The sequence below is a fragment of the Corapipo altera genome, unplaced genomic scaffold (assembly GCF_003945725.1).
Source record: "Corapipo altera isolate COAL_440 unplaced genomic scaffold, ASM394572v1 2, whole genome shotgun sequence".
NCBI lineage: Eukaryota > Metazoa > Chordata > Aves > Passeriformes > Pipridae > Corapipo > Corapipo altera.
The window spans coordinates 3,470,929-3,492,721 of NW_020884890.1; the positions used below are offsets into that span (position 1 = coordinate 3,470,929).

At 36.8% G+C, this 21,793-nt stretch overlaps 1 protein-coding gene across 1 annotated transcript in view; it reads right to left on the reverse strand.

The window, feature by feature from the left end:
- The window catches only part of EYS (eyes shut homolog), an 853,574-nt gene that overhangs the window by 516,466 nt on the left and 315,315 nt on the right, over positions 1–21,793 (reverse strand). The window contains exons 21-22 of the mRNA XM_027644956.1: positions 15,280–15,477; positions 13,178–13,299 (exon numbers count right to left, since the gene is read on the reverse strand). Coding sequence (XP_027500757.1) covers positions 13,178–13,299; positions 15,280–15,477 — 320 coding nt within the window. The remainder of the gene's footprint in view (positions 1–13,177; positions 13,300–15,279; positions 15,478–21,793) is intronic.

Genomic DNA, 21,793 nt, shown 5'->3' on the forward strand with positions numbered 1-21,793 from the left:
ATTTAAACCCAACATATATATTAAAAAAGTATGTTTTTTCTTGCTATGAAAATCTGTCCTCACTAGTGAGATTAGAACAGTATAATGGAATTGAGAAAGGTCTTTAAGAGAGATTCCTTAGAACTGGATTTTTATACTAAGAGATTTTAAACTATGTAAAATATATGATTTGTGAAGAAAAAAATATAGTAGCATCCTCCAGGATGTATAGTTCTTCCAGGTGTTCTTTCACTACCTGTTACTCTAGGCATATATTCATAGAAAGTTGCATGTCAAATCTCGTGTACAGCACTATCTGCAGTGCCTACTCTTGTATGCCTTTACAATCACTTTATCATGGTGAAAGGATGCCAGCAGCTTGGCTTTCCACTCACAGTTTTTCAGTCAGAATCTCTGGAACAGAATTTTAAAACCCGAAGGAGGACAGATTGCAGAACTTTAAAGTAACTAAAAGAAATGGAATAACAATTCTTTCTCTGGGCTGTTTTCCATGCCAAGCGCCAAGTAGTTTTCCTATGCCTGAGGGTAGTTCTAAGTAGAGGTTAGCAGCTAGAGAGACCTATTAAAACTAGCATATGACCTGCTACTCTTTGGATGACAAACATAAGTAGATAAATTTTCAGATCTACCTATTTAATGTGAATTATTTCACATTTTGTTATACAAACAGGAAGAAGAGGCTGTTCTTTATTCCTGCAGAACTTACTTTGTTATGGAAGAGACACCATAGTGTAATCTATAATTGATAGAGTGGAAGTGACTTTTACATTTTCTCTAGAAAAGCAAACAGTTTGAGTCAGGTGCAAAACTATTTCATACATTTTAAGCAAAAGAAAAAAAAAAGCTTCTTACTATTTGAAGAAAATTATTTGGTTTTACCAATGTAAAATTTCTTTTCAGAGGCTGTAAGTCTTGTAAGACTGTGTGAAGAGAAATGTATGTAGCATAAAAGAATCTTTGACTGAAGCTTCAGGGGGAATTTTTCATATAGCATATATTTGTCCAATACAGTAACACAAAGACTTGGGTATTCTCATGATCTGAGAAATAATATTGCTTCTTGTTTCTAATGGAAACCTTCTGAAGTTAATGGGAGCATTGCTAGAAGCAGGCATTTGCAAATACAAACATCCAGCCCTGTGCTTATAAATACATTTTCCCTCAAATATACACTCCAAAGTAAATGCTTCCATAAAACTAAAAGGATAGTTATCAAGAACATTTTTTAAATATTTTTAATTTATTTTACTACTGAAATGCTAGCATCTGTCTGTCTTAGTTCACTCTGTAAACAAAGCTTCATTTGCCTAGTTTATCTAAACCAATCCTTTGGAACTAGAAGAATATCTTGCTGTACAGTCATTTTGATATTTTCCCTCTTACTACCACCTCAGTTCTTTCCTTTAGAATAAAAAGTTTTCAGTAGAAAAGTTTCTATCTTGAACCAATCTTGCGCTGAAAATGGACAACACCAGGTCTAAATACTATGATTTCTGAAAAAGTCAACAAAAGATTGCAATCAAAATATCATTAGATGAGTAGGATAAGGGTACTGAGGTTTTGATAAATCTAATAGGGTTCTTAAAACAATAGTCAGCTGCTTTCAGGGTGCTCAGATAGCAAATTCCCTGCTGATCACAGTAGAGCATTTAGCACAGCTGGTAGTAAAGGATCAACTAATTATATTACCAGGGCAAGATTTTCAAAAGACTTGATTTTGTTTGATGTTTGATTATCAGTTTATTACAACAGCACTCAGCAGTGCCTCTAAAGTTAACATCAGATGATTTTCCCTTTATGAAATTCTTGGAGAAGAGTTGATAAGGGAATTTGTTTACTTAGTATCCTTGGGTAAGATCTCATTTCATAAAAAGAGAACACAGATGGAGTTCATTTTCATAAATGGGAATAGTTAGTGAGAAACAGATAAAGAGAGAAGCAAACCTGGGATCGGAGGTATTTCAGATCCTAGATTTTTTTCTCTCCTTTAATATCATACTTGTGAAGAAGATAATCTCTGGATACTATTCTGGAATTCTTCCTCCCCCCCCCCCATTTTTTTTTTTTCACGAAAAAAGGAAAAATATTTTCTTGGCAAGGAATAATATACATCAATTGTCTGCCACTACACAAAGAGTTGACTTTGGAATTAGAATATATGTGGCTGATGGAGCTCTGAAGTCAATAAAAATTTTTCTGTCAGCTGCAGTGAGAGCAGAACAAGGCCAGAACTGAGTGCTGCTCTGAAACTACTGCTAATATATATCACATCTGCTTACATTTAAGAGTTAAACATATCTGCTATATGGACGACAGAAAATGATTTCCTTACCAAACTCATCCATATAATGATTCAGATTAATTACATGTATTTTATGTAAAAATGTGTGCTAAAAGAAAAATGCAGGAGTTGCAAAATCATACGTACTCAAAATTTAGGAAATGCCAGAATTGATGAATGATTCATTAGATTTATCTCTTCTTCAGCTAAATACCATAAAAGAGTCTTTACCTACCATCACTTCATTCAATGCATAAGTGAGCATGAGGAAACTGGTCTGCTCTAGAGGTGTAGTAAAGGGAAATATGTATAAAATAAAGAAGGAAACCAGAAAAGAAGAGTTAGTTTTATGGTGTAATTTAAATATTGTGCTCAAGAAATGAAAATAAATCATACTTTAGCTGAAGTTGGATTAGCAGGTATCTTTTTATAAGTAGAAATCAATTCTTCCCTTTCTTTCTTTCTGAATCTTTTGTTTTAAGGTGTGATTTTCAAAATTTTTCAACAGTCAACACTGTAACTGAAGCCAATAGGAGTTGTCCTTCAAATTAAAAAGTAAATATTTGAAAAATACATAGCTTCTTTGATGACAAATGTCACAAAAATATGTAATGAGGGAATAAGAAATCCTTTTCTCAGAAAAAGGTGTAGATGAGGCTTAAAAATTCATACCCAGAATCGTCCGGCTTTACTTTGGAGAGAATTAATTATTGTAATAAAAATTGGGTTGTGAAACTAGTCTGAGAGCTCCTTTTCAGTAATTGTCCTGATGCTTAGATTTATCCACCAGTACATGGATTAGATTTTCGTCCTTTTACTGAAAAATAAATTTAATCTTAATTCTTGAGTGTTCTGTGGTAAGGACATATATGTGGGTAGTTTTCAAAGAGCGATTGATGGCCTATAAATTTCACCATTTAACTTATTTCAGAATAATTTCCTTGTGGACTCATACCTTTCTGAGACCTTCTGCTCTATAAATCTGCTAAATACATACAATTTACTGTATCTACTTCTCTCCAGTTAAATACTCTTTTGTAGAATTCTCTTCCTTATGAGTCAATGAACTTTCTGTAGTCCCAAGTCTCTATAATACTACTGCCAGTCTTTCAAAGCTTTCAAAAGCACAAACTTCCTGTCCCACCTCAAACATAATGTTAGTCTCCATATAATGAAAAATTGAATTTAGGGTTATACTTTCCACAAATAGGCCACAGTTCTCCATCCTCTTCCTTATATTGTTAAGTTCTTCACTTCATTCACTGCTGTCACTGATTTTCTCTGTCCAGATTCCTTACTGTGGGCAGAACTTATAGCGCACCATCTGGGACCACCTTCTTGTATCTTTACTACATTGATTTGCCATCTGTTCACAAGGTTCATTGGAAAGCCAATCTTTCACTTCCTCTTAATCTCCATTTCCTCCACTTTGTCACAGTTCTATTCAGTTCTGTAGAGTATTTCAAATTCAGTTCATGAAAAAGACAGCAGAAGGCTTTCACTGCTGTGGTATTTCCTGACATTGTTGGTTGAAGCTACAAATTTTCACATATGTCTGCATCTTTTTTCAAAAAAATCAAATTAAAGCATTTTAAAATTATGTCATATATAAAAAATAATTGGAAATACAATACTTGTTTGAAAATTCAACTTTCAATTATATAAGTAAGGCATAAGACGTCATAATCCAAACAATGTATAATACTACAGATCAAAATTAAGGACATTTTCCTAAGCCTGTAAATCAATGTTAGTTTTGTGCATTCCAATGTTTTTGACTCAACTGGACTTATTAGAGCATAAAGGAGTATATCCAATGACTGTTTTCAGTCTTTGTACTGCTAGCTCTATAGTACAAGGCAGAGGAGAGAAGTATTTCGATAGATCTTCTTAAAAAAACTTCTACTGAAGGACTATGAAGACATTGTCCCTTTTTTTTAAGTTAAATATAAGTGGAACATGAAATATTTCAAGGATGCAAGTCAAATCTTCAGAGCAGCACGGTGAGTTGTATTAGCAGTAATACTTTGTAGAAGTACTGCTGCAGTTGCTAGGTTTTTAGGTGAAGTCCAGCTGCTGTATAGCTGTTTTCTGGGACGTGTAATTGGTAATCTGAAACTTATTTGTCCAACAGCACAATTTCATCACATGGATTCTCTCAACAAAGTCAATGCACAAGTTTAAGTCACATACAAGTCAATTTGAATTTATGTGACCTGGGAACCGTTAACAGCTTATCATTTGTTATGTTCACTGTATGCCATCCCTGGTATGTAGTCTGACCTTCAGTTAAACTGAGTACTGTTTCAGACCAACTTCAGACCTTGTTTGCTTTATTGAGCTTAGAGAACTTCCACTCTCACAGATCTCTGAAAACTTTTCATTGTTGCAGGTCTATCAATCTTTTTATCTCATTTCAAGTGTCAGACTACTTGCATCATCAACTGGGAGGAAGATCGTCCTGAAGCTCATTACTTCATATCTTGAGTGTCTCTGGATGTTTTAAAATAAATTATAGTTTTGGAGATCTTTTTTTTTCTTTTCTCTATTTAGCAGAAAGTACAGAAGATTCTGTTTAACAAGGAAATTAAGTGTGGATGACCAATTTAGGAAGTTATTATAGGTTAGTCCAAAGACCTAATTTCTTTTTGGGTAACATAAACTGTTAACAATTAGCTACTACTTTGTACTTTAGTTCTGAATGCCACAGTTCCTTCCAATTAATCCTCTTTTCACAACTTATTCAATGAGCTAACCTACTTGTGGGTTATGTTCTTGAAATGTGATCCATGGAATAGATCTCCTGTCTATGAACTATGAACATTTTGTCTGTTAAACAAAAACAATAATAACCTCTCTCTATCCTTCACATAAGGCTTTCCCTGCCACTTAAAATATAAGTTCCTAAAACATCTGATTACTGAATTTCTATTTCTTATGAGTCCTCTTTTTTCCTCCAATTTGAAAACAGAAGTCAAAAAAAAATATTTCTTCTTTAGGTTTGAAGCAACAGTGTTGTCTATTATTGTATTTGAGAGCTCATTTCCGTAACATTAAATTTTGTTGAAAGGGAAATAATTATGTTCTAAATCAAGTAGTGATAGAGAGTTGACCAGAAGGAGGACATGGGATTACAATAAAAGCACTATTATACAACTGTAACTTTACGTACACTTTTTATTTTTTATTTTACTATGTGGTAAGTACAGAGAAATAATAACTTCCAGAAACAAACTCCAAAGGAAACATCTACTGCAATTTTCTACATGGATATACGCATACACTAAAGTGACAGCATTCGCATTATATTTTCACATACAGAACAGCACAAGGAAAAACTGAAGTTAGTGCTACTGTGAAGCTACTATTACTTTTTTTTTAATGCAAAAATAATATTTTATATAATATAGACTAAATGTGCAATCTGATCTCATAAAAAATTATTATGGATAACACCTCTTTGTGTGTTGTCTGTCAACAATACTTTGAATTAACCATTTTAATTTTTTTAAGAATTTGAAAATTACTCTGTGTAAACTTTACCTTACCATAAGCACAGCCAGAGGATAATATTACTTTTTTCATTATTCTTTACTAGCTTTTTTTATAAAATATGTTACTGTTCATAACTTTCAGGTTTATTCTATTTTTAGTCATATATTGAATGCAGGAAGGTTTCATCCCTTTTCTTTTCCTCAGTTACTCACGACTGCACCTCTTCCTTTTGCAGTGAAAACATTACAGCCTTTCAAACAGTCTCATACTCCTATCATTCTATTATTTCATCTATCTGTTTGATTGAACAATTGCAAGTAATTCTGAGAGTTTGTATTGTTTTACATATTGTTTCTTACTACAGTGAAAATCAAATCACTTAGACGGGTCCTAATCAGAAGGTTTTCATAGCTTACAAAAAAATTAATTCATGAAGTGAAATATATGAGACTAACCTTCAATCTCCGTTTGCAGAATCTTAAGTCTTTTGTAGTCAGGCTACAAAAAAAATGACAATTCTGTTTGAGCAGACTGATGACTAAGAATATATAGGATAGGCATCTGTGCTAATAGTACTAAAAGTTTTAGCAGCTTTTACTTTTTGCTGGCCAAGGTGACCTAGGGAAGGAAGTATCTATTCCAATTTAGTTCCTTTTATCTCAGATTAGTTTCAGGAGGTAAAATTACTTCTTCTTCCATAATGCTTCTATAGAAAATCACTTTGTAGTTTGTTACATATTGTTTAAGTTAATATTTTTGCAAGATGACTTTTCTGGTTTTAAAAATCTTCTGTTAATTCTATGTTTGCTTATCACTATGTAACACTGTTTCCTTAACACCGCATGTGGCTAATATTTGGGAACTGAATAAAGAATAGATGTTTCAAATTTTATCTGAGGAACTCAGACACAGTCTTCTAAACATTTGCCCTTACCTTCTAGCATATGGTCTTGGAGCACTCTGCTGTTGGAATCTTGAGAATACAATGGATGCAGGCCTACTTCTCTCTATAGTTGGCTAAGCAAAACAATTTGTGTTTTTATCCTTCCTACTGCTGCTTACTATGTTTTACATTAGAATTGGGAATACTTTTTGAGTGGGAATTTAATAGTATTGAGAACCTTTATCATAGAAAACCTTAAAATTCTGAATAAGGCACATAGAAAGAAAGACTAATCCCTTACTGTATAGTGTTAGAAGCTCTGGTTGTAATAGAATGAAGAGGACCACATGTCTGGTGGGACTGGCCAATATAAACCTTTTACATAAATATTCTGCAGACAGATTTTACAAAACAGACCTTTTAAAACATCAGGAGCTGTGATTTCCCGCTATGAACTTCAACCAACATCCTCTTATAGAAATAGAATTCTGTTCTGTAGTAGGTCTGTCCGCTACGGAGTTAATTTTTTTCATAGCAGCACATACAGTACTACATTTTGGATTTGTGACCAAAACATTGTGGATAAGACAGCAATATTTTAGTCACTGCTGAACAGGACCTTTTTTTTACCCACTTTGCCCCATAGTAAGTAGACTGGAGACGCTCAAGAAGCTAAGAGGGAAGCACAGACAGGACAGCTGACCCAAACTGATCAAAGAGATATTCCATGATATGTAACATCATGCTCAGAAATGAGAATGGATGGGAGGTGGATTTTGGGAAGGTTGACATTATTTGAAAACTGGCTGGGCATCAGTGTACACGTGGAAGGTGGTGAACCATTGCCTTTGAATAATTTGATTTTTTAGGCTTTCTTCCTTTCTTTCTTCCTCCCCTTTCCTTTGTTTATTAAAGTATCTCAACCCACAAGATTTCTCCCTTTTACTCTTCCTATTCTCTTCACTATTCTATAGTGAGAATAGAGTAAGTCAGCGGTTGTGTGGTGGTTAGCTGGCAGCAGGGGTCAACCCATCATGAGTGTAATTTTTTATGCCTATAGTTTCTGATGCATTGTTAAGACAACATGGTTATCTAATTTTAAGGCTTTATATTATGAAACATTACCAATATCAAAGAGTAAGAATACATATTGCAAGTGTAATTCTGACAATACTAATTGTCTCAATTTAACCTAGCAAAATGCATCAAAGATATTTGAGCTGTTGGATTGCAGAATGGAACTTTTAGTAGCATAAGTGTAGCTGGTTAGTTATTCCTGAGCAACCAGAGAACCTAATATGACTGACAGTGACTTGTGCTGGTGTAAAATAATTCACTGGAATATAACTCTTGGGTGACTGGAACTCTCGGGTGCAGTAGAAAATCAGAACCTCCTTAAGCTGATGGAGTTGTGTGACCTTCACCTATCCTGATCTCCCATCAGGTAAAGTTTAGATTGGATATTAGGAAAAATATCTTCACCAAAAGAGTTGGCAAGCACTGGAACAGGCTGCCTAGGGAAGTGGTTGAGTCACCATCCCTGGAAGTATTTAAATAATGTAGATGTGGCATCTGGGGACATAGCTGAGTGGTAAGCTTGGTAGAGTCAGGTTTGCAGTTAGAGTTGATGATCTTAAAGGCTTTTTTCAATGTAAACTATTCTATGATTCATCCCATAGTCCAATTACTTAATGCCACCTACTGTCTGGAGAGCCAAAGTAAAGTCTGTGAAGAATATGTTGTAATTAGAGTGTATATTGAATTTCTTTCTCACATTCAGATCTTTGGTCCTTGACTTGTACAGTAAGGCTACTGTAATATATCTTTGGAAGGAAATGGTATTTGATGGAGAAATTATTAAACTCCTGAGATCTTCATCTGTTTTCAAATCTTCCTTGATTATACTTCTGTTGCTCCGTAACCTCTAGTTTTTTGCCTTTCAGAGGAGGAGGAAGAGACCCTTTAAATGCTAAAAATTCATTTTCTAGGGGATTATTAATTCAATATCTGTTCTTTTACAGCTGCTCTGGATGAATAAGAAAAAGAAGAAATGGATCTTCTTCCATTTTTATGAATATATGTTGTAGTGGTTTGAAAAAAGCTTTTCCCCCTGGGGCTTGTGATAGTCTCCCCCAGGGGTGGTGTTTTTGATACTGGACCAATTAAAAACTTTGTGTACCCTTGCGGAAATTACATGCTCACAGAAGCAGAAAAGAAGAGGTTAATTTCCAGCTGCATAGCTAGAAGAAGAAGCAGCCATGCTTTGAACGTGCCACATGTGGTGCAGGGGCCGGGGGGCCACTACCCCCTGGTTCCTGGCCAGGGGGGCAGGGAGTAGCACAGCTACTGAGAGAAGCCCCCTGAAGCTAGTGACCGATAGGGACCCTGGAAGATAGGGGAGACCCTGGGGTTGGAGCGGGCCAGGCTCCATGACCCTTTGGAGAGACAACTGCAGCATACAGTCATGTAAGTGCTGAGGGGAGTCTCCCCCTACGGGTTTGGGGGAGCCCCTGGGCCCCTGCTGTCCTGGCCCAGCCAAGACTGCAGGAGTTAAACTCCCCAGGAGTTTTCCAGCCGACCTCATCGCCTTTTTCCCAGTGTGAGGGGGAGGAGTGGTGAGAAGCTGGCTGGACCCTGCAGCAGCAGCGAATTGAACCAGTGAATCCGAGAACAGAGCAGACGGAGAGAGAGAGAGAGAGAGAGAGAGAGAATCAGTTGGACTCAGTTCTAGGGTAAGAACTTGAACTAAACTAAAAGCCTAGAACTCCTTAACTGTGGGAAGGAGGGGTGGAAATTCCCGAGAATTCGTTCCCCGGGGGTCAGAATCTCCATGAAACAAGAATAGGGGTAAAGACTTTAACCCCTTGTATTTTGTGCTGCAGAAGAAAGAAGAACTCTAGCTGCGACAAACCAAAACTGCTACCTTAAAAATAAGAGACACTTACCAGGGCCACAGAAAATTAATTTGGAAGAGCTATGGCCTGAAAGTGAAAAGAGGACTTCTTCTCTTTTCTTTCTGGACTGTTTTTGAAGGAAAGGAGAGACAATCTATGTATATATATTGTTTCACCATAAAAGAGATAGTTAAATTGTTACATGTATATATATATATGTATATATGTTAATAATAAATTGTAATATATTCCCCTCCCCCTATACTAAGTTGTGTATGTGTGTCTGAAAACTTCTTCTCTCTCACATCAGAACAAATTGTAACAAAAACCTTTTAAAATTAGCTTTTTAAAGTTCCTGTTTTTCAAACCACCACATTGTTAATTCATTAATTCTCTTTACATGCATCGCTGTGGAATCCTGGTGTATAAAACAGCATAATTAGAGGTGGGAAAAAATTCAGTACTCTTTGATACTGAATACAATAAAAAGGATACAGAATATGGAATACTATAGTAGCCTATAAACTGAATAATCACTTAGTGAGCAAGTTTTTATGTCCCTTTCTGGATACAACTTAATATATTATACACATGAAAGCTATTTCAGAAATTTATACAATAAATTTTAGTTTAAGTAAATACACCATGAAGAATACAAAAGGCGAAATATAAATATTGAATAGCAATGCATTATTATTGCTATAGCAAAACAAGGTTAGCAGCCCCTATTTCTTGTCAATAATACACTGATACTAACTTTTCAGTTTAACAGAACACATTCTGTATTTGTTGTCTTTAGCACAAAATTATATTACTCTCAAAAATGCCAAAGAACAGTCTTCTAATGAAAAAAACATACTGAAGATTTTTTGTCTGTGCATTAGCCAACATCAAAATGAACAGTTCTGTATAAATTTAGCCAATATCAAAATGAACACTTTTGTATAAATGGATGGTTACTGTAATGTCGACAATGTTGAAAGAACCACTGTAGTTCAAAAAGGGTCAAATAGAGTCTAAGATGACATCTTGCTATTAAGTTTCTACAGTATTTATTTTCCGTAGATACTAACTGAATCCACATATGTAAACTTTTTTTAATGTCATGCTTTCTCTGAAACAGTGAGTTTGTATGAATGTCACTGATTTGCTGTGTCACATACAATTTAAAACAAAATAGCAAAGGTCTGTGACAAAGAAGAGAAATATACAGGAACTGCAGGAAAAAAATAAACACAAATTAATGAAGTAAATAAAAAGGAGGACAGGTGTTGTCGCGGTCCGATAGGGAGAGGGGACAGGACACCAGGAAGGGTTCAAACAGACTTTTTTATTCAGGCGTCTGTCTGATTCTTAAAACCTCCCGCCAGGGGAAGGGACAGAACAAAGAGTGGGCTATCAGACAGACAAGCAGGGGAGCAAATCACAATAGGGCACAGGCAAAAGGGGGAGGAGGAAGCCTGGGCATGTGCAGTTGTGCACTGTGTAGTATGGATACAATGAAACCACATAATAACAGTAAAGTCCATCTGAAAGTCCTGCCAATTGCTGTATGCTTTTCTCCATGCCTGGAACTGTTCCCATCCTGAATCTTGCTTCTCTACAGACAGGCACATGAAGAAAAATCTAAAATAGTGTTAAAAGTTGCAGTGAGCTATCATTCTTTGTCAGGTTAAGTTTTGCCCAAATGATTAAATCTTACTGGACTGATTTTGGAATTCATTTGATGAGGCCTAGTGGGTATTCTTGGGGGAACGATATGTTTACTTCATAAAAAATCCATAACTTTGTCGACTTCTAGTATCTTATTTTTTGGGAAGGATGTTGTTTAAACTTTTCCATATACAACTCTATTTTATCAGTCTTAGTTATAGCATCAGCTGCAGTTAGGAATAATACCTGCAATGTTGACATATACAATCTCATGGAGAATAGGAGAGCACATGCTTTGCAAGCATAATATTTATTTCTGGAATGGTCTCTAACCTAAGATGGTAGTATGTGTCCAGCATGAGAGTTTGAAATATTAATTGCAGTCTGCTGGTAGAAAAATTCTCATTATAATAGCATCCAAAGACAATAACAAAAGTGTCAAGTTCTGTGATCTCCATATCAAGCATTTGATTTTTGTCCAAGGTGTTTACTAGTTCTTGAAAAAAACCCACTATTATCCAATACATTAAGTGTCCTAACTGTGAAAAGAAGAAAAAACTATGGAAATCAGAGTAGAGGATTTGAGAAAATTCTTTTGAAGCACATAACTTTGGTTCAAGTTTAGGAAACGATAGTTGCAGGCTACCAACAGGACTTGTCAGAAAGAAGTACAATTTCTTTATGCATGCACTAAAACAAAGAAGTAAGCAAACAAACAAACAAAAAAGGCAAAAAACCCCAACAAACAAAACAAAACCCCAAAAGCCCACACACCCCTCACGCACTTCAGGGCTTCTGGGATGGGATTCAGCTGAAATGCAAACAACTTCAGCAATAATGCAGCAGTCAGTGGTACCTCCAGGGTTGTTCCGTTCACCCAAAGAGGAGATTTAAAAGATGGAGAACCGAATTGTGGATTGTACCAGCAAGGATTCTACAAGCTTTGGTTGGTGCTTAGATGTTTAGCTTACACCATTTTGTACTGGGTTGACCCTGGCCGGATACCAGGTACCCACTAAAGCCTCTCTCTCACTCTCCCTCTGCAACTGGACAGAGGAGAGAGAAAAAAAACATCTGAGGATTCATGAGTTGAGATAACAGCTGGGAGAGGTCACCTACTGATTACCTTCAAGAGCAAGTCAGACTCCAGCTACCAAAACCAGCCACAGAAACCCACTACACATGTACAGAAACCTACATTTAGACATCTTAATATTAATCTGAATTATACATTTATCAGTTTAATATTCCCACAAGCATGCTGGGAGAAACTAGAATAAGAAAGAAAAAGCTGATCTTTCTTCCACCTTTTTTTTTTTTTTAACCACACACAATTTCCCTGACAGTCTGAATGTTTCTTAAGGGGAATATTTATACTGTATGGTCTTTGTGTCTCTGTTGAGTACATTGAAAACAAATTGGTTCCTGACAGACTCCTGGAAGAAGTGGCACAGAACATGGGCCACCTCTGGTGCCGAAGTTTATACAATGTGAATGTCTGTCTTCTTTCCTCTCATAGAGGAATCAGTTGATAGAATACTTTTATTTCTTAGATGAAAGAAGTATTTTGTATTTCAGGAACTAAAATAGCTCAAAAATTTTGAAAATAAATGCTGAAGTACTTAAAGTAAAGCCCTTTTTTGGGGTAAGATACTTTTTAAGTCCCTTTGAAGCCAATGTCATTGGTGTAAATGGGTATTCCTGTCACTTATAACGAGGCCCTAAAACGTGCATAACTGAAAATTTTCCACTCCTTTTGAAGTCCCCATATAACCACACTGACTCAATAGCTGCTTTTAAATGCTAAAGCACTCCTCTTTCCTACTACCTGTATAATTACAAACAAACAAAAAACAGTGATTGGAAAGCATGATTATAAAGTCCTTGATAAGTTTAGAACTCCCAAAAGTATTACTTTAGATTTCAGAAAGAAAACTTAATAATTTTAATTTAAAAATATTCTCTACTGACCAGATGTAGATCAATACATGTAGAATTATGTTCACAAGCATTGACTATGCAGTCATCAATGTCTTGGTCGCATTTCAGTCCTGCATATCCTGGGTTGCACAAACAATAGAAGCCATTGACAACTGCAACAGAGATAGTATGTTAGTACTAATAGTCTTTTAGCACAACAACTGAATGTAGTAAAATTAGTAAGTTACAGTTACGGTTACTGTCTGGAAAAGATTTGGACTGGCTTTACCTAAAAGATGTGGCCATGTTAAAAAAATTGAAATAATTTAATTGTGGCATATCAAAAAATGTTTTTAATATGAAAGCAGATTCATTTACTGCATTTTACCTTAACAACTGAAGTATTTTGACATAAGAGTCATAAATAAATGACCCATTACTAGCTTCTGAAAAAGTTATGGTATCTTATTAATCTTAATTTTCCATCACCAAACTGTCACAAAGTACATAAGATTCTGTCTTTGATACTATGCCTAAATGAGATGTGGCAATTGAACAATAATTTGCTTGCTGGTAGTTTTTAATTTTTGTATGTGTGTGTGTGTGTAAGGAATGCCTCATATTGTACTACTATCTTAAAGGAAAACTTGCTTGAGTTGAATTTTTCTATAATATATTTCTTAACAAGCGAATGATAAGAATCCTGTCTTTTTTTCATCATTCATGATCCAAATGGAGAGGACTCTTTAGAGTGTTACATCCATATAAGAAGCTCATGGCAACAATAATCGCACTTCTTGCAGGTCTACATTTATTCTAACTTCAAAGACATCCCTGGATTCTTCATTATCACTGTGATTTACCATAGAATCTATTCTGCCATTTTGTCTGTACATAGAGCTGCTATTATATTCATTAAAAGTTTTAAGTTGTTCAGCACCGGAGCATTATTCATCTGTTAAAAGCTTCCTAGATTCCTTAGGATTCTGCTTTCTGCAGTCAGTGCACATAGGGTAGAGGAACCCAAACGTCCACATGATACAACTCAAGCCAGAGGCACCACAAAGACAAGCTGTTGCAAAATATTTGACACTTTGTCAACATGAAGAACTTTAATGAATCACATCTAAATTCCAGTTCAAAAATATCTCTAAAACAATGTAGAGTACAGAGAAAACATCTGTAAACTAACTAGGAAGTAGTCTTTACTAGGTAAAAGATTAAGTCACTCGCCTTATTTCCATGTATGGAAAGGCAGACTTCTTAAGATATTTATTGATTTTTTTTTTTTAACTAGGAGACTTTTAGGTTATGATATATTTAGTAATTTGGAGTTGGTTCTTTAATATCACATCTGAAACCAGTAAGTTGATTAGACCTTCTATGAATTTTTCTAAAAAAAAAATAAAAATGCTGTTCTAGCACTGTTAATAGCCCAGATTCATACAGGGTTGACTACATGACCTCCAGATGTCTTTCTGCTTTCCAGTCAGCGTTTTAAGATTCTCTGAAAATTATTACTTCTACCTTTTTTTTTAACAAGCATAGAAATTTTCTGATAGGTTGTAATAGCCCCATAAAACTTTCAAGTAAGTACTCCATACCTAGTGATTGCTACTAAATTTAACCTGCCAATCCAGATAGAATATAGCAGGGAAATCAAGTTGCTTCTAAAACCTTTAAGTACATATTTCAGTGAAAGCGTGAGTTACACAGTTACATGATAGAAGGTGCTTTATAGCAAACAGATACTCCATTTTGCGTCAGTTTTAAATAAAATTGAATTTTTTTATTTTTAAAATTATGACATATATTTCCTAACTGCTCCATGAGCTCTTTTTCAGCACCTGAATATTCTCTTATCAGATGCACAAAGTAAGATGTGTTTGGCTAATTTAGGTATCAAAGGAGACAGTACAAATCTCATTAAAATTTCTTACTAGCTACAGTTCTGACCCCCTGAACACACAAACCTCAGTACCAGAAGCTGAGGTATTTTGGCAAAAATAATCCTTCTGGTACAGGTTGTGGAGCTTCAGACAAGCTAAATTTCATTAAATTATCCCCTGTTCTCCCCAGAGCAGCTCAGCAGCTACAGGCACTTCAACAGAAAGACTATTCTACATTAAAGAGAGTAACCAGACTGAACTCACTGTCATAGCAGTATCCATGGAGGCAAGGGTTAGAACTGCACTCATTGACATTGATCTCACAACGTGGACCTGCAAAGCCCTTCACACACTGGCAGTGGAATCCAAGGGGAAAAACGTCCAAATTCATTTCTTCTATGCACACAGCTCCATTCTCACAGGGATTACTGGCCTCACAAGGCCTAAACTCACAGTTCAAACCTGAAAAGGAAAACAGTAAAGCTGTCAGTGTTTAACTAACGAATATGTCCCTCCAGCCACTGCCTACTACGAGCTGTATTTTCTTTACAACCCTGGTTTAAATCAAGTTGGAGGGTCTCAGAGATACACATATTTATATTATCATGAAGAAACAGTTATTTGCTTTGTAGAATTGTAAAAAAAAGATATCTGCTTTATCTGTTTTATTTATATAATGAAAATGCATTTTAAAATCTTAAGAGCTATCTCATAGCTAGAGATAGATAGGTATATCTTATGGTTTTTCTACTTACCCTTGTGCTCTAAAATGGCTCAAAAAGTGTATTTAAAAATAATTATTAATTTTGATTGAAACTTCCTGTTATTGATTCCTGATAATCTATTGTCACAACTACGTGACAACACGTGCCACCACGTGAACTGTTCATACATTAACCCATAATACTGAACATAATTAAATGTGTGTAACCTTCTATAACTTTTTTGCCTGCAGTCCATGATTGACACTAATTATTTTACTGAAATTATGTATTTATTTAATAATGAATGACTGACTTCATTATTTATAAAAATTCCATACAATAGAATATTTTACACAGTCCCATTGTACTCTTTCCTCTATTGTACTCTTGTGTATAGCAAATTATGGATATTTATCTGGGTGATTGTAGTGGTTTGAATCTTGTTTTCCCCCAGAGGCTAAGGAAAGTGGTAGACCCCAAGGGGTGGAAACCCCTGGAAGTTTTGAAGTCCTGTCCAATGGGCGCTCCTGCAGAAATGTAATATACCACAAGCAAACGGAAGAGAAGAGTGGTAGTTTGGGTAGTAGGTGAAGTGGCCATGTTGTAGAGCCACGAGGAAAGAGGCCTGGAGCCCCTCGGGGCCTCTGGGGCCTCCCAGCCCCGGGTTGGGGGAGCTGTAGGGACCTGGAACAGCATAAAGCTGGGCTAGGTGCCTGTAGTTATGCCGGGAGATGTTTTCTTCATCGTGGGCAGCGGCCGGAGAAAGCAGCAGCCGGCACTGACCAGAGAAGCAGTGGCAGAGATCCAGAAGAGGTAAGACGCAGTAACAGAGACATGCAGCACCAGAGAAAGAGCTCCTGGAAGGAGAGCCGAGGAAAAGAGAAGCTAGCAGTAGAGTTACAGAGTTCTGGGGGTAAGAACTGATACCAGACCCCCCCAAACTCCTTTGATCCCTCTGAGAAAAAGAGGGAGATGGACTCCTATTTTGGAGAGCAGTTTTGGACATGCAGTACCAGAGAGAGAGAGAGAGAGAGGAGCTGAGAAGCTCAGAGCGTTCTGGGAAACTGGACCGGGATGGAGAGGAATGTGGAGGAGGGCTTCGCCCCCCCCGCTGCCTTGAGACAGAGCACGGAGCTCTGCAAAGGGGAATTTGAATCCCCTGAGGAAGGGACTTTCACGAAGATGCCCCTGCATTTCGTGATATACCTGTGGTGAAGCGAGTCTTGTCCCTGTTGGCAGCCCACAGGTGAGGCCTTCGCTTGGACCGAAGGAGAACCGAGGGGCTTGGAGACCCCCTTGTGTGTATTGAACAGAGATCCAGCTACAACAATCCAGTTACTGCTGCATGCATGAGATGAGGAGACCTGTTGCCTTAGAAAAGACTCCTGTTTTGAGACTGGAAGGGATCTGTCCTTCTTTCCCTCCTGGACTTTTATTTGGAGGGGAGAAGAGATCTGATCCATTGTAAATACTATATGTCATGGTAGAGATAGTTGTGATCGTGTGTATAATGTGTTATAGTATTTATTTGTACGGTCATTGTAATATATTCCCTTTCCCCTATTCTGAGTCTGGTTGTGTTTTGTCTGGAAAACCCATCTCACATTAGGTTGAGATGTGGAAGGGGGGGATGGAGCTAGGGAATTGGATTTTGGGGCTATCTCAAACCATGACAGTAATCCATGGAACTGTGTGATCCTGGATCTTACTGTGGAGGGTGCGGATGTCAATTAAATCTTTAATTTAAAACAAATAGACCAAAAGAGATTAAAAGGCCCTATAAAATTAGCCTTAGTTTGTTAAGAGATAAACAAGACTGACTGATTTTTTCCAGTACTGAAACTGGAAATGAGGAGGGCAGAGACAGCAGAGATAAATGGGTTTTGGTTTGTAAAGCTGCTTTCCTTTTCACTCAATACTGTTGAAGGCAAGTCTGTTCTTTTCAGGCTTAATTTCAAAGAGAGCTCAGCGGCTCTCAGAACTGCAACAAACTGTGCACAAGGCCCTCTGAACCCCTTTGAAGCCCATCTGCCTTTCTATGACTGCTGAGGCTGGGCTGTCTCCATGCTATGCTTTCTGGTGGATCTTCCCAGGGTTTGTTGTACTCCAGGCCCTCAGCACACTTCACCAGTGCCTGTGTCTCAGCTCTGGTTGCCCACCCATTTCTTTCTGAAGTAGTTTCTCCTTGTTCCAGCAATGTGTCTCTTCCTTAGAAAGGCTGCAACCTTAAACCAGTGATGGGCGATGTGACACTACAACATAAAACACCTGGGTAGTCATATGAAAAATCAAATCCATACAGTTATGCTGTGGTTGATCTTGGCTGGCTGACAGATGTCCATCCAGCCGCTCCCTCACTCCCCCTCAACAGGGCAGGTGGAGAAAATAAGATAGAAAACCTTGTGGAACAAGACAAAGTTAAGGACAAAATTTACCAATTACTGTCGTGGACAAAATAGACTCAACTTGTGGAAAACTGATTGAATTAATTTCCAATTAAAAATAGTATATGATGGTGAAAAACAAACACAAAACTAAAACTCCCTTCCCTCTCTTCTTCCCAGACTCAACTTCACTCCTTCACTCCAGACTGCTTCCTCCACCTCCCCATTTCCATTAGGAAACGGGTGCTCCAGTCAGTCCATAACAGCTCCCCTCTGACCCTTCCTCCTCACAATTTTGCCCTGCTTCAGTGCAGACCCCCCACAGACAACAGATCCTGCCAGGAGCCTTCTTCATAATAATGAAACAAACACTGTCCAAGATGTCAGCAGGATCTTAGGTGAACTTACTGTAAGATAGAGTGACCTAAGAGCTGAATTCTTAAGGCTTTTAATGACAAGAACAACAACTGAGAACAGAATTGAGGTAAAAAAAATTCAACAACCCTTTGGCCCCAGTAATGGTGCTGAGAGAAGAGGAAAAAGACAACACAAGTTGTTGCCTGTTTTTATGCACCAGTGATCTCTCCAATGCAGGATTATCCTGCCAAAGACAGCCAACACTCAGATCTGGAATTCATGAAATTGCATAGAAAGAAGAGCCATATGGCACACTGAGATTTTGTCCTGAAGTTTTCATATTTATATCAAACCAGCTTGACATGGGTTAAAACCCTGTTGATTCCTAAAGTGGAGTTCACACACACACACACACAAATAACACATGACTCATAATCCTAAATGGAACGATCAGATGATCCAGTACCTCAGTACTTGATTTTCTTTACCTGGAGGGGTAGCTGCTAGCATTGCATCTACCTTCTGTGCCCTTCCTTTTCTCTTTACACACAGTCAAGAGTGCCCCATTTATCTGTTGTTCTGCCACACCTGCTTGAGTTTCTGCATATTGAAAAGAACTGTGCTTTGAGGAAATGTTCCTTCAAAATAAATCAGTGGGCCCAAGAGAAATGTGCTTTCTCTTCAGTGTAATCTCTAGTGGAAGCTTTCCATATAGCTCTCTGAGTGAATGAAAACGAGATCACTGAAGTCCAGAATCATTATTCTTCTACTTGATTTTTTCATTTCTCTTAAGACTATGAACTGCATGATCTCACTGCCATTATTGCCAAAACTGTTTTTTGCCTTTACATCCCAAACCTCCTCTTGCTTATTCACAAGCACAGAATACAGACAAATATCTCCCTCAGTTGTCTCACCACAAAATTGTTTAAAAAAACTTGTCAGCATGGTCAAAAAATCTCCTCAATTCTTTGTGTCTTTCCGTGTTGTCTTTCCAGAAAAGTGGGTATGGTAATATCCCAATGAAAATTAGGGCCTGAGTTCCTAAGTCTTTTCCCAGTTTCCTAAAGATGATTTCATAAACTTTTCTGGATCAAGCTACCTGTAGCAGACACCCATCACAATATTCCTTTAAATGGTTCTCTTTCCATTCTGCCTTATCAACTTGAGTAGTGTATCAATGAAGTCTTGCCTATAACACCAATCAGATATTAAGCCCCAGGATGCTTTTATTCCTAACCAGCAATATGGGGGAAAACTCTGGCTGGGCTCCCACAGCCTTTGTCCCTACTGCCAGGGTCCACTAGACACTTTTGATATGCTCTTAGTCTCTGTTGGTAGTGTCATTGGTGCCTTCATGGACAAGCAGCAAAAGGTAGTAGTCTGGGCATCAGCCAGGCTCTGGCAACCTCTTTCCCACATCCTGAATCCAGATCTCTGACATACAAATAAACCTCCTTAGAGATCAGATCTGGTCAACAGGTGGTTACCACTCTCCTTTACAGAAGTGTGTCTTATCTATTGTCAATGATTGCTTTATTTCAGTGGTACTGATGAGGGTGCATGTGTCAGACTCAGACAGCTTACATGACCTTCCAATTAAAATATACTTTTCCCCACCTGTTGTCACAGCCCAATACTTCCTCCCCAAGTGAATCTCTCATCCAAGTAGTCAGAAGGAATCGTCTTCCAGCCTTCATTGTTGTAGAGTCTCCATTTCCACATGCCTGAGTGTATCCTCTACCTAACCTGACCCTCTCCTCTGATCCTGCTCCTGTAGGTATCAGGCTTTTATCTCTTCAGGGTCTCTCTCTTCCCTTCAGAAAAACATCCTCATCTTCCATTTTGTCATCACTGATACTACGTGATACTATGTAGCCTTAGCTTACCTAGTTCTTACTAGCCAGGTACTTCCCCTGGTAGCATGTCAACTAAACCAGGATGCACGTCTGACTGGTAAGAAGCTCACATACCTTCCTTCCATTCTGTTCTGTAAGCAGGAACATGATTCAACTCGGCAGAATGGTATGTATTACAGTAAAGTTTTAGTGATTTGATTTTTTATTGATTTGAAATTACACCAAAATTGTTTCCTGAAAAAAATAGTTTTTCCCCCATTTTAAGGAATTAGGGAAAACAAATTACTGATTTCATTCATTGCATTCTAACTATAATAAAGTGAAACATCTAACTATAATAAAGTGAAACAGCACAAAACAAAACAAAAGAAAAAAACACCAAACCCTCAAATTAAAATTATCTTGACATTTATAAAAAATGGTAAATTAAAATATGGCCATAATGTTGATGACCTGGGTTAATAATTCTCTTTAGCCAATGAGGATAAACATGTGGTATAATGTTTATTGCTAACAATATAATATTTTGTCAGTGCCCTCTTTCCAATATTATTCATCACTCTTTAATTAGATATTCAATGTCTTTTTCTTCCCACCCAGCTTTCATGCGTATCATTGCATAAAAAATAATTTTTCTGCTACTGGCGGAAATGGCAAAGGTTTCATTCTTATTCTAATTGGAAGACTGCTAAAACAAAAGATAATAAAATATTAAGACTGTCTCCATCCTACTCAGTCTCATTCCCTGAATCAATTAATTTTTAACTGTCAGTTTAGAGAATTAATAATTTAAAAGACCATTCCCTCACTCAGAGAACCACAATTGTTTATATATATTATTATATATAAGTATTATACTATATTTTATATTATTATTTATGAAAATCATTCACTATTAAGTAATTGATTATTAATGTCAATCAATACAAGGAGCAAGAAAACAAGAAAAGAAAATTGGATGATTTAAAGTAGGTTTTTTTAGAAAATTCATATCCACATAAAGATTAAGGTTGGATAGTAGTAGGTGGTGGTTACATATTAGCAAAATGAGTACACTTGCTGCGGTTGCTTTCTTATCAGCATTTTTTAAAAAAGCTATAAAAGTATGATTTAAGCATATATAAATCAAGCAGCAAACATGTTATAGGTTAATAATTTCTTTATAAAGGTATCTTAATCAGAAAACAAAATTCATGTCTTCTGCCTTTTCTCTCTCTTCTAAATATTTCTTAGAGAATTTCTGTACAAGCATTTTTGTACAAACGTTTTAGTACAGTTGATTGATTCCAACACATCTATTTTTTACCAAACATAGGAAAGTTCTCACTTGATCTGGTAAGTTTCTGAAATAGTAAGTCTCTGGTTGTTGACAGAAAGGAATGCTGTGCCAGGAAAATGGTTTATAAACTGTCTTCTCTCACTGACATATCAGAATTTCTAAATTAGACATCACAGAGTAAAAAAATAATGTTCA